The sequence below is a fragment of the Sabethes cyaneus genome, chromosome 1 (genome assembly GCF_943734655.1).
Source record: "Sabethes cyaneus chromosome 1, idSabCyanKW18_F2, whole genome shotgun sequence".
NCBI lineage: Eukaryota > Metazoa > Arthropoda > Insecta > Diptera > Culicidae > Sabethes > Sabethes cyaneus.
In genome coordinates this window covers 30,843,438-30,856,930 of record NC_071353.1, presented here as the reverse complement: position 1 = coordinate 30,856,930, position 13,493 = coordinate 30,843,438, and the positions used below count along the sequence as shown (strand labels likewise).

General features: G+C 39.8%; 1 protein-coding gene across 1 annotated transcript; it reads left to right on the top strand.

The window, feature by feature from the left end:
* The first annotated feature begins 535 nt into the window (after positions 1-535).
* LOC128745525 (trypsin-1-like) lies at positions 536-11,014 on the top strand. Its single transcript, XM_053842600.1, has 3 exons — positions 536-836; positions 10,207-10,763; positions 10,832-11,014. The coding sequence occupies exons 1-3, from the start codon at positions 536-538 to the stop codon at positions 11,012-11,014; spliced, it is 1,041 nt and encodes a 346-aa protein (XP_053698575.1).
* The last annotated feature ends 2,479 nt before the right edge of the window (positions 11,015-13,493 follow it).

Here is a 13,493-nt window from a genome sequence, read left to right as displayed (position 1 = left end):
CCGGTTACTAACGTAATCACTGCACAGCGACTGTGAGTAATTTTCTGTTGGTCACAGTACAGCACCAATTGAGCTAGTGCCGAAACGACCGGCCGCCCGACCGGTGCGTTGGTAAGTGGAAGTGTGTAAGTAGGAGGATCGCCACTTCCATTGAGTCCCCGTAGGCTATAGGCTATTGGAAGCCTATTGACGTGCACTCTGACAACGATGGTAGGGCATTGTGGATCGCAGTGAATCGGGTAACATTTTCCAATTATTTTTTTCATTTGTTGACTCGGCTGTTCAAAGAGATAAAGTGAAATAATGTTCCGAAGTGGGTTCGTATAAGTGGACGCTGTCTCGGCTGCAACAGTGAGCTCGAGGAAGTCAACGCGAGGAAGTCGATATTCCATTCTGCGGCAGAGTTCGAAGGCTTGTAGAAATTTTCGTGGCAGTGCAGACGAATGTTCAGTGATCGGTGGTGGGCTACGATTTTAGTGGATCGCATCTGATCGGATGCACATCCGATCGGAGATTGCGAATAGAAGCGAACGAAATGAGGATATTCGTGTTTGTTGTGTGCAAACTGCTAGTCCTGATGTGCTGCAGGGCGGAACACGTGAGTGAACGACGATTGGAAAGATTGAAAAACTTGAACCGAATTTACGGTGTGCCGAGTGAATCAGACGACACCAACAGGATCAACTATGAAGTTTATGTAACGCCAGTGATGTCACAGTACGCGAAGCTGCGGGCCAGAAACCCGCTGCTCTCTTGGTTAGCCAACGTTCTGACGTTCGGCGGGCAAGCGGAGACTCAGGATTCGCCGAAACCGGGCCACAGTTGTCCAAAGTGCAGTAAATATACAGATGCTATAGGATAAACCTGTTTAGTCGGAAAAAATAACTAACGATGCTGAGTGTACACAGAACTGAGACATTTCCAAATTCAGTTCACTAGAATAGGAAAAGTGTTGTTATGAAATATTTGTTCATTGTATTTATATGTTAACGTTCATTATTTTCAAATTATTATTTTAACATGATTTTCCGAGCAATTTATTCTAGTTGTTCCGTTTCATTTCTTACCTTAGTGCTAGCTTCTGTTTTTTTCCTGTACCCCAAAAGGTTGATGTTCTTGATCTCTGATCTATTTTCTCACCCCAACTGATTACCTTTACCGTAGAATTACGCTTGCAATTTTTCCTTTCCACATTGGTAAGGGCACATTCTAAAATATATTACTTTTATCTGCCCGACTTCCGGCGGACAAGCAATGTTAAGTATACGTTATCTACTTTCAATTAGTTTTAAATGTTGCGGGCTGCATACGTTACAGTAAAATGGTGAACAGATAATATCTGTAAAAACTTTTGTCATAGGGGCAATTGCCATAATAGTCGAATTCTGCTATACGTTTGCATTTGCCCATAACTTCTATTTCAAAAGGGATTTTGGAAATCTAAATACATCGTAATAAGGTCTAAGAATAAGGCATATTTCTAGAAAATCTCGAAAGATCTTGATTGCTTGAAAAATAATAACGTTATAGGCATTAATGTGATGTGAAGACAAAAATTGTTGTCAATATCGGGTTGTTGTACAGGCTAGACTACCACTGAAAATGGAAGAAATTTGTATTGAAATTTTATATAGAGACTTGAAATAACTGAATTTCGTCAAAAACGGCCAATGTGAATTCAAATACCTTATTTTTAACTACATTATCACAAAATTTGCCTTTTTCGAAGTATAGTACTACAATGAAAACACACCAACAACCTAGGTTTTTTTCATATAGCTTAACCACAGACAAACAGACGAGACATTCGCGTTAATTCCATTGTCCAGTAAAAAACCACTCATTTTTAAATAAATCATGTTTCGCAACATAACCACACCGCAGCGCGCGTGTGTTGCTTCGAGTTTTCAGTATAAAACCATACAAATGTAAAACTCCTACTGTATAAAACCCTGCAAATGCAAGCTACTCCGCATTATGCATAATAGAGGGTGCTAGTGGGCAAGCAAATTGTTTAGGACGATGATTTTTAAAAGATTTTCTCCTATGTGTCATGCCAGTTCATCAGTGGTTTAGCTTAATTTCATCACATTTCGCATGACTGACATTCTCTAGCGAGTAGTGCGCTTCTGCGCTTAAAATTATGGTGGCCCAACCTTTACCACACAAGTGGCCCGACCTTTACAATAGGCGTGTTTGTAGCATTCCGCTTTACGTTACTCAAACCCCCCCAGTTAGCTCGAGGTACGAAACAAGCAAGCTAAGCCTAATAAACAAGTCGTCGTATGTTCGAATCACGGCTAGGCGAGTGCTGCTAGGATAGAATTAGCAGGATTTTTGCACTAGCTCCATAACTGTCTCACAGCTGGCCGCGAATTTTGTCGATAAAGAAGGGTCAACACCTTACAGGATGGCGGTTTTCTATGGTATTCATATGAAGCACAACACACTTAACATATTTTCAATATTTATCTTCAGAATAGCATTTTATAAAGCATTTCTTGGTTGGTTGGTTGGCTTCTTCTTCTTCAGCATAGAGCCGAGGTGGCTCGTGCTGTTTCAAGCACTCGTCTCCATTCAAGTTGGTTTGGGCCACTCGTCGCCAATTTCTTAGTCGTCTCTGAAGTCGCAAATCGCATTCGACCTGGTCGAGCCATCGTGCACGCTGGATCTCCCTCTTCCTGGTGCCGGTGGGGTTGTTGAAGAGGACTATTTTCGTCGCACAGCTGTCCGACATCCTTACGACGTTTCCGGCCCACCGTAGCCTGCTAACTTTCGCTAGATGTACGATGGGAGTCTCCCCAAGCAGTGCCTGTAGCTCGTGATTCATACGCCTCCGCCACTCTCCGCTTTCAGTTTGTACTTCGCCAAACATCGTCCGCAGCACTTTCCGCTTGAACACGGCAAGGGCGCGTATGTCCTCTGTGAGCAGCGTCCCGGCTTTAAGTTCATAAAGAACTACCGGTCTTACAAGGGTTTTGTACATTGTTAGCTTCGTGCGGCGGCATATTCTTCCTGATCGTGGCGTTTTACGAAGGGCAAAGTAGGCCCTGTTTCCCGCTTGGATGTCCCGCTGGGTCTCCTTACTAGTGTTGTTGTCCGCAGTTACCAGCGATCCCAAATACACGAACTCCTCTACCACTACTAGTTCGTCGCCGTCAACGGTTACCGTCCATGGGAGACGCGCGTTTGTATCCTTTGATCCTCTTCCTTTCATGTATTTGGTCTTCGACGCATTTATTTTTAGCCCAATTCTTCTAGATTCTGCTTTCAGCCTGGCGTAGATTGCCTCCGCCGTTGCAAAGTTCCTGGCTATGATATCGAAGTCATCTGCAAAGCCTAGAAGTTGGCTACCCTTGGTAAAAATAATGGCTCTCGTTTCGATGCCCGCTCGTCGGATTACCCCCTCAAGAGCGATGTTGAGCATGCAGGATAAACCGTCACCATGTCTCAACCCTCGCCGCGTCTCCAAGGGACTCGAGAGTGTCCCAGAGATGCGTACGAAACACATCACTCGATCCAATGTAGCTCTGATTAGTCGCGTCAGTTTGTCCGGAAAACCGTGTTCGTGCATTATCTGCCATAGCTTGTCTCGATCGACTGGATCGTATGCTGCTTTGAAATCAATAAAGATGTGATGCGTGGGCACGTTGTACTGCCGCCATTTCTGCAAGATCTGTCGGATAATAAAAATTTGGTCCATAGTTGCGCGAGCCCCCATGAAACCCGCCTGATAATTCCCTACGAAACCTTGTGCTATCGGTGACAACTGGCATAACAGGATCTGGGAGAGTACCTTGTAGGCTGCGTTTACCAGCGTAATACCGCGATAATTGCTGCAGTCTAGCCGATCACCCTTTTTGTAGATGGGACAAACCACTCCTTCCATCCATTCCTCCGGTAGCTTTTCCTCCTCCCAAATCCTCGAAATAACCCAGTGTAGAGCCTTTGCTAGCGTTTCTCCGCCATGTTTATAAAGCTCTGCCGGTAGACGGTCCTTCCCAGCGGCTTTATTGGTCTTCAGCAGCCCGATTTCTTGTTTGACTTCTTGGAGTTCAGGTGCTAGGACATTACTATCTTCCACGGGCGCTCCTAGGTTAATTTCCGTTCCGCCTCCTTCTGCGATTTCGCCATTGAGGTGTTCATCGAAGAACTGCTTCTATCTGTCGACCACCTCGCGCTCGTTTGTAATTAGAATCCTCGTCCCAACACATGTCAGGTTTCGGTGTGTAGCCCTTCCGAATTTGGTTCACCTTCTCATAGAACTTGCGCGTGTCATTAGCTCGGAATAGATGGTCTAATTCTTCACGATCTCTGTCCTCTGTTCCTAGCTCGTCGTTATTTGGCCAGGTTATCTCTGGTGGCAATACTTAGATAATTTTTCCAAGCAGTTTTTTCCCCTCCAGCGTTGGCATGTTGGCATTTCGTATCAAATCAATCATTTTGTGTACTCTGAGGCTCAATACCTAGTGCCGCGGTAGCGGCCTATCCGAGTGTATTCTGCCCCAACCGTCTTCGAGGTTTGAAGTACCTAACTCCTCGGAAGAAGGCAGAGCCTCAAGATATATTTTGGTACATATTTCTCATTTTTCACTTTGATATACACACTTAAAAATAAGTAGCGAACGTTCAGCAAAAATGTCAATGGTGCAAATCGACGTTTACGGATCTTTAGTAAAGTTTGGTGACATAAAAAATTTTGCCGAACCCGGTGCTTTTTTTTTAGTGTGTACGAACGAAAATGTTAGCTGGGCTAGCTGGGTAGACATAAAATGCGGTATGGCATTAAGTTACAATTTGCCTTTAAATTTGAGCTTGGATTCGAACTTGGATTCAAAATTGGAATTGAAGTTGGATTTAAATTTGGGCCAATTCAGACTTTAGAGCGTGGCCTCAAATTAAATAAGAAATTAGACTTCGAATTGAATTCAAAATTGGACTTTAAATTGGAATTTAAATCAGAAACGCAATAAAACTAGAAGCGTAGCAAAAAATTGGATTGGACTTAAATTAGATTTGAAATCGCTTTTGAAAATGATCTTAAACTAGGAGCTGAAATTGGACTTGAAATTACATACAGGGGAAGGGCGGTAAAGACAGACACCTTAAGGTTAAGACTCAATATCTACTCAAATATAACTGTATTGATCGCAATTTTCATACAAACTAAACCTTTAAGTTACAACGTGTGCGACAACATTTCTTCCAAAATTTATGCTTTTTTCATATTATAAACATTATATATAAATCAGAGTTTCTGCGCATGGGCGGGAAAGATAGACATTTGATATGGGAAAGACGGACACTCGCAGAAAGGTGTCACGCGTCGTCGAATTATCAGTATTAAGAAAGATTAACATACCGTGACCGCTCCTAATTCTGCGCAGCTCCTAATTCTGCGCATTTTTCTTTATATGAGTATTTTTTAACATTGTGCATAACTAAGATCATTGTGTTATTTTTTTATAAATGTCTGTTGTATATTACGCCATTATTCACAAACGGGCCATAATATTTGAGAGCGAAATAATTAACGTGAAACTGAAAGTATTTTATATGACAGGAAACATCGTCGTTAGCACCAACGCTAAGATTGTCCTTCTAGAAAATTAACAAATCTATGATCTAAATTCTTTGCAATGATCAAATTACTCAGCATAATTAGAAAGAATAATTAGTTTTAGTCATGTTTTAGACAAAAAGAGTGATTGCATGCATTGATTTCCTTAGAAAATTGCGAGGCAATAATGCGCAGATTTAGGCACAGATTTTTTATTCATGTTCCAAATTCTGCGCAGTGATGTATCCTACGAAGAAATCGCGAAAGAATACGCAACCTCACCCAAATAGCTAAGGTATAGAGGCATGAAAATTCAAGTAGAATATTTAACTTGCATTGATTGGCATCCTGTGCTGTGTCTCGGGGTCCGAACCTACGAGCGCCAATTCATGAAACCATGTGTTCTATTTTTTTTTTTTTGATGTCCAACCTCATGGGGCTGTCAGAGAGTGGGTTAGTGGTTTCTACAAGGAAACACAATTTTTGGTATTAGTTTACAGTGTGATGTTCAGTATGCAGAAAACCCAAATCAATTCGTGAAGGGCGAATTGATTTGGGTTTTCTGCATACTGAACATCACACTGTAAACTAATACCAAAAATTGTGTTTCCTTGTTATCGAGAATAAAATATTTAAAATGAGGCAATCAAAATGATAACAATATTCCTTTGCCACCCGGCCAGCACAACAAGGCCGGATCATGGATTTAATTATGGTAATGGCTAATGCCGGATTTTTTGGTGTGCTTTCAACGTATAAAGACATTAACAGCATGGCAGAAGTTTATTTATTTTCACTTTTTGGGTGCGCAGAATTAGGAGCAAACATGCGCAGAATTAGGAACATGGGCAAGAAAGTGCGCAGAATTAGGCACCGTGGATAAGTTTACAAAACATAAAATATACTCAATTGTTGGTCGACTTATAATTCCCATTTTTTACCAGGTATTATAGACCGTAGCGCTACACGTTGAGGCTATCCACGTTGTTAATTTAAATCTAGAATACTTAGAATAGCTGAAGAATTATAAAAATGTCTTAACTGCGCAGAATATGTTACGTTCACGGTATATCATCATGTATTTAGGAAAGAATTGGTTTGGGAAAACCGCCTTTCCGATTTGAGTGAGGAAATAAAATGGTTCCCTTCAATATTTTAATTGGTGACGAATTAATCGTTTCTAAAAGTTGACCTATTCCAACTGTTATATGACTTCTGGTTACTTTATGTAAGTATTTGCATTGTTAAATCGTTCTTGGGCAAAATGAGTTCTAAATCTTTGTGTTCGTCTTTCCCTACCTTGGTGTCCGTTTTTCCCGACTTAGATACCATTTTCTTAACTTCAATAACTTTTTATTGAATATTCAAAAATTCACCATGCTTCCAATGGATATTCAGTGAAGTTTCAAACTAACGCAATGTTGTCGATATAGCTTGAAAGTTATTTTTTAAAAACTTACCAACTAATTTCTTTACACACAAAATTACATCGGTTAGCATATCTACGTATTTTTTCTTTGTTTTGCTTATAAATTTGACAGCTGCGCTGCAAAAAATCAGTAGTTTAATTCAAAAGTGTTCATTCAGTCTATAAAAAGATTTCCCATCATTGATTTGCTTTAAACAATTGTTGTTTATGAAATATGACAAGTGTCCGTCTTTCCCGCCCTTTCCCTGGCGGGCTAAAAACTGAATTTGAAATTTTACGCACAGCTGGCATTAAAAATTGTTCAAGCTCAACAAGACTTAAGATTGTATTAAAAACATCTTGAAATAGGACTTAAAGTCAAACTTATTTTACTTGAAATTAAACTGTAGGCTGGGCTTGACCTTGAACGTTGACTCGCGAAGTTGAGGCAAGAAAGCAGGTCGGTTTAGTGCACCTAGATTTTGGGAAAGAGTTGAACACTGTTCCGCATAACATAGCTACGTTGGCTTTCCAGTGTGGCTCGTGGAACGGCTATCCTCCTACTTGCCGAATCGCTCAGCATATGTATTGCTGAATTCTACACAATCAGATACCTTTAAATTTCTTCTGGTGTACCGCAAGGCAGTATGCTTGGTCCTCTGATCTGCAATATGTTTGTAATTGACATGTAACTGTTGATTTTCTCTTTTAAATTATCCTTTGCTAACGATCTGAAGATCTTTCGCGTCATATCATCTAACATCGATTACGAGGTTCTGTAGATGTATTTGGAAGCTGTGCTAATCTAGTGCAGTAACAACGGAATACGCGAAGTAAAAGAAAAGTAAAACAATATCTTTTACTCACAGCAACCATCCAGTGCACCATCGATATTCGCTGGGACTTGATATCCTCGATAGGGTGGTGTCTGCGATCTGGGTGTCACTATTGACGCTAAAGTAAGATTAAGTGGAACTTGGGTTTATTCGTCGCATTGCCTTCAATTTTATTGACTTATACGCACTCAAAACGCTTTATTGCTCGTTAGTACGAAGCATTCTTGGGTACGCTTCGCCAATTTGGCCCATATCAGTTAATATATGTCCTCTCATTAGAATAAGTATAGAAAAAGTTTTTGTGATTTGCTTTGCGCAGTCTTCCGTGGAACGATCCAGATAATCTTTCCAACTGTTTACACCGATGCCAGTTGATAGGTAGGGACCTCTGCCCTTTAGGTGTAATTAACAACAGAGAATGTTTATCTTCGACGTAATTAAAGGAACCACCGATTGTTCTACATTATTGGAGGTTGGAGCAGATTTCTTCTAACGCACCCCAGCGATGCCGACATCTCCGGGATATGTAATGCTGGTCGCTCTTCACCATCGGACATGTTATGGCCACTAAAGCTCGTTCGATTCTTTCTTCTGCGCAATCTACGAAGTTGTGGATTACTTCGACTTTGAGTTGACGAGAACAGCATTCTTAAATAGCATAAGATTAAACTAAACTTAATTTATGGTATTCAATCTGTACAATGTTAATCGAAAGCGGCGCAATAATAAATAAACACTGTCACTCAATAACTAAGCCAGCAGCACGGTAATTTTAACAAGAATCCATTATTTATAGGCTTTGTTTTTAGTTTGAAATCAAAAGTTGAGTTTTGAACAGTTAGATTCGATGTTTAAACCTGCAAAAATCTATGCAGAATTCAATAATATCCGGAAATTTTCCAACACAACATATCGTAGAAGCCATTTTATTCATTGGTACAACGTACTACCTCATTGCCCTACTTTATGTTATAGTATAGAGCCTCTATAATACCTATAAGTGTGTGATTTTGTTTGATCCACTTTCCGTAGTTTAATGATTATAAAGTTAATCGATAATCTATAGCATCTAAATCCGAAAGAATTGTGATTTTTTCGAAATTTTTAGTGGGTCAGGTCCGTTTAAGAACCTCATTGCTAAGAACTTTATAGTTCGAAATGATCTGATAAATATTGAAATATTTTTAATGATGGAAATTGTTATAGGGCAAGGGATCTAGTTTTTCGACCCTGTGCTAGTTTTCGCACTACTGCTGAAACATTCATCAAATAAGTTTTTATAACGGTAGTTTTTACAAAAAGAAAGAAAGTCTTTCTTCAACCGTTCCCTCCAACGCTAAGCCATTGGTATAAACGTCCTGTTGAGAACTTGACCCTTCTTTATCGACAGACTTCGCAGCCGGCTATTAGGGTACAGGACAATTACGGGGCTAGTGCAACGATCCTACTGACTCTATAACAACACCTCCCAGCCGAGATTCGAACATACGACGACTGGCTTGTTAGGCCAGCATCGAACCCCGAAGCTAACTGGGCGCATACCTTTCCCTCCGTAAATTGTAAAAAACTACCATTATAAAAACTTATTTGATGAATATATCAGTAGTGGTGCGAAAACTAGCACAGGTTCGAAAAACTAGATCCCTTGCCCTAATAGACGAAAGAACTGTAAAAGAAAGTAATGAAATAAAAGCGTGAATAATATCCATCGGGTAGGTCAGAACGTGATGAAGAAAAAGCGAGAAATTAGGTGGTAGCAAGGTCATTTGTAGCACACTTATCAGTTTTGTAGTTTGTTCTATTTTGCCAAGCTAAGAAATCCCCGAGATTTTATCCAAGCCTTTTTCTGAAAATTTTCAAACGATTTTTTCCGCTGAACAAGCATAACCGTTTCGTACATTCGTGATGCAAAAATGACAATTTCTTTTTAAATATCGATTGCATAAACTGCGATATATCCTTTATTGAAACCCGAATTAAAATTGTGGAAAAAATGTGGAAATACGAGAATTATAACATAACATATTATAGGAAAGCAAAATTAAAAAGAAATTTCTAAGTCATGACGACCAACACAAAATTAAAAACTGAGAGCTGCCAAAATTTTACCAAGAAACGCACACTGAAATATTCAAATAAAATTACCTAAAAAGAAATAATAATAACCAAACAGATGAAATGAAAAATGGATGAAATATATTTGAGATAAATTTTAATTACGTGACTCCTTACGTCCTGTAATCAAAGCTTAACTGCCTACAAAATCATTCTTGAAACATCTTGCTATGACTGCATCTTGCAAAACCAAACTAGGGTAGAACCGTGACAAATAAAGAACCATGAGATAGAACAAAAATGTTGCAACAACTTCAACGCTAACTACAGTCCATGTCTCGTTTCAGCTTGCGGCGTATCGCTGGTGACATCCCGCATCGTCGGTGGCATCAAAGCTGACATCAACGAATTTCCCTGGATGGCCATGTTGCTGTACCGGGGGACCTTCTACTGCGGTGGTTCGCTTATCAGCGATCGGTACGTACTGACGGCGGCACACTGTGTGCTTAACTTCAAACCAAATCAAATAACCGTCAAGCTCTTTGATCCGAAGAGCTCGATGATGGTTCCCAAAGCGGTGGAAAAGTTGTACGGAAATGAGCGCTTCAGCATCGATACGTTCAACAACGACATCGCACTGGTGAAACTTCAGAGCAGCCTGAATGTGCAGGATCACTTCATAACGGTTTGTTTGCCAACGCCGGGCAAGAATTTCGCTGGCATGGAGGGAACAGTAACCGGATGGGGTAAGTTATCCAACGGAACCTTATCGCAAACATTGCAACGGGTTACTGTTCCTATTATGACCAATCAGCAATGCAAGAAGAGTGCTTATCGAGCATCAAGAATTACCGACAACATGATGTGTGCTGGATACCCCGAGGGCGGACGCGACGCCTGCCAGGTGATAAGCTGACCGATCTCAAGTAACCGTCGAAAGACAGTGATAATCAGCTTCGATGTCTTTTTTAGGGTGACAGTGGAGGTCCTTTGCAAGTTGGAGACGCAAGCCAGCGGGAGATTGTCGGTATCGTATCCTGGGGAGAGGGATGCGCTAAACCAAACTACCCGGGAGTGTACACTCGGGTAAACCGGTACCTGCAGTGGATTAAGAACAACGCGAAAGATGGCTGCCTGTGCGAACCACCGGCGTAGTGGGAAACAAATACGAATGCTAATTTCGAGTTTTATTGCCATAATAAGTTCCATTGTTGAGCAATGTTACAGTATACGGTACGAACAATACGTTGGAATGTTAATAAATAAGTTTCGATTTTACTGACCTAATGTTCGTTTTCCGGCACGTGCTGGTTATTATAATGCAATTTGTCCGAACAACCATGTCGCGTTGGCATTTTGAGCAATAGAGTGGGAAATAGTTTACTGATTGATTTTTTCATTCATATTGACGGACTTCCACTCTAATGCACAAATGTTCATATGTGTTTGAATATACTCTTAAATCATAAAGCAAACAATAAAATAGTTGCGCGTTTTAGGAAAATCTACCTATTACAGTTTCAACTAATCAACTAATGATTGTAGCTGCGTGTTTTTCGATATAGTTTATTTGGCATTTGAAATTTTGCTAAATACGCACGACTATAGTCTAAAGGCCCAAATACAATGCATACGGATTTTACTACGTTGCGGATATTTGACAGGAAACCTATGGAAAAACTGTCAAATTGCAGCAACGTAGTAAAATCCGTACGCATTGTGTCTGGGCCTTAAAACTGGTCGAGAAGATTTTCAGTCTGACAATTTCTTCGACCTGACCGTGAATCGAATCTGATGCCTGTACTCAGGGCCGGCGCTTGCCTTAAGCGAAAAAAGCAGTTGCTTGGAGCGCCACTTTGAGGGGAGCGGCTTTATTAAAAAAACTGGAGCAATTAATAAATACATAAGTGGTTAATATAAAACTCTCCTCCTTCTTCTATAGCAGCATAGAGCCTGGAGATAAATCTAGAGTCCTAAAAATAAAAAATAAGAAAACTTATCCAATTTAATTCTACTATGTGTATTTTATTCAATGACAGATACGTATTTCGCCTACGACTTGCAGGCTTCCTCAGTGTCTGTTTTCGAACTAAGACGCTCCAAAAACTTCAGTAAATCTAGAGTTACTTTCCGCTGTATTTGGTTTTGGGGTGCTTGACGCCAATTCGTTAAGCGTCTCTCTTATTGTATGGTGAAAATAAAAAAAACATCAAATTTTCAAAATATTATTACTTATTTGCTCTTCATTCGCCAGCAATGACACTTTTAGAAAAAGTAGTGTATATTGTTACCTTTAACATGTCATGATCATGTAACATGTAAGATATTTAACTTTTTAGATTTATTTTCGTTTTTTTTAACAAAAAAAATTGTTTTTACGGTGCACATATTTTTTTTAGAAAGGCAATTTTCTTATCTACAACTTTGCTGAAGACACTATTTCGATCAAATAAACCATTTTTCCAATATACAATATTTAATGGATTAGCACCATTTTTGGTTAGGTCCTTTTGAAAAAGCAGTCGACATCTTAAAAAAATACCTGATATGATCAAATGACACCATTTTTTAAGGAGAACAGCTATGCAAAGTTTCAGCTAAATCAAAAATGATAAATTAAAAAATATGTTATTTTTTTGTCACTCGGCGTGGAATTGCTCTGAAGCAACAGGTATTCTGAACCGAACTTCTTTGGTTTTTGAAGGTTTGATATTCTGATAATGGGTTTCGAAACGCCGACCATTATGCAAGAGAAATGGTGGTTAACTGTGACATTGATGTGTCACTTATTTTCGAGGACTGAATCCGCTCCTGCCACAAGAAGAAACTTTTTTCATATAAAGCAAATGACTAACCGATTTCACTCTGAAATTTAGAGTAGAAGGCTTTAGATACTGCTATCAACTTTACGAAAACATTTTTTAAATTGTTAGAGTAGAAATTAACATTTACATGTATGCTTCAAATTTAGATTCAACAGTTAAAGAAGGATCAGATAATAATTTCAGTTTTCTCTGTGACGCACTGTGATGGGACGCAAAAATTCATTCTAAATGTATAGAAAGTGTCAAATAAACAATTTTGTAATTTTAACGTCGTTATAAATGCAAAACCTATCCGAATAAATCTATCGTACTTCTAAATTCTGGGGGCGCCATTTTGAGGATTTGCTTGGAGCGACAAATTGGCTAACGCCGGCTTTGAGTACTCCAGTCAAAATTTAACAAAAACCTTGTTTTATTGTATTTGATATAAGGTACTGCAGTATACTCTTAAGAATAAATGGATGTGTGTCAGGCCTGTCTTCCCAAGATTAACATTACAAGTTGCGGAAAGGGGATGAACTGTCCTGTATGTTATTCAACATCGCTGTTGAAGGTGTGATCCGGCGAGCGGGCATCGAGACGATGGGAACGATCTTCGGGAAATGTAGCCAACTCCTAGCCTTCGCAGTCGACCTCGACATCCTTACTGGAAGCCTTGGAAAGGCGGAAGCAATTTACTCCAGACTAAAAACGGAGGCTAGGAGGATTGGGTTATAAATTAATGCGTTGAAAACCAAATATATGGTAGGAAGAGGCTCCAGAGAAAACAACGTTTGCCTCCCATGGACAGTGGCCATTGACGGCGATGA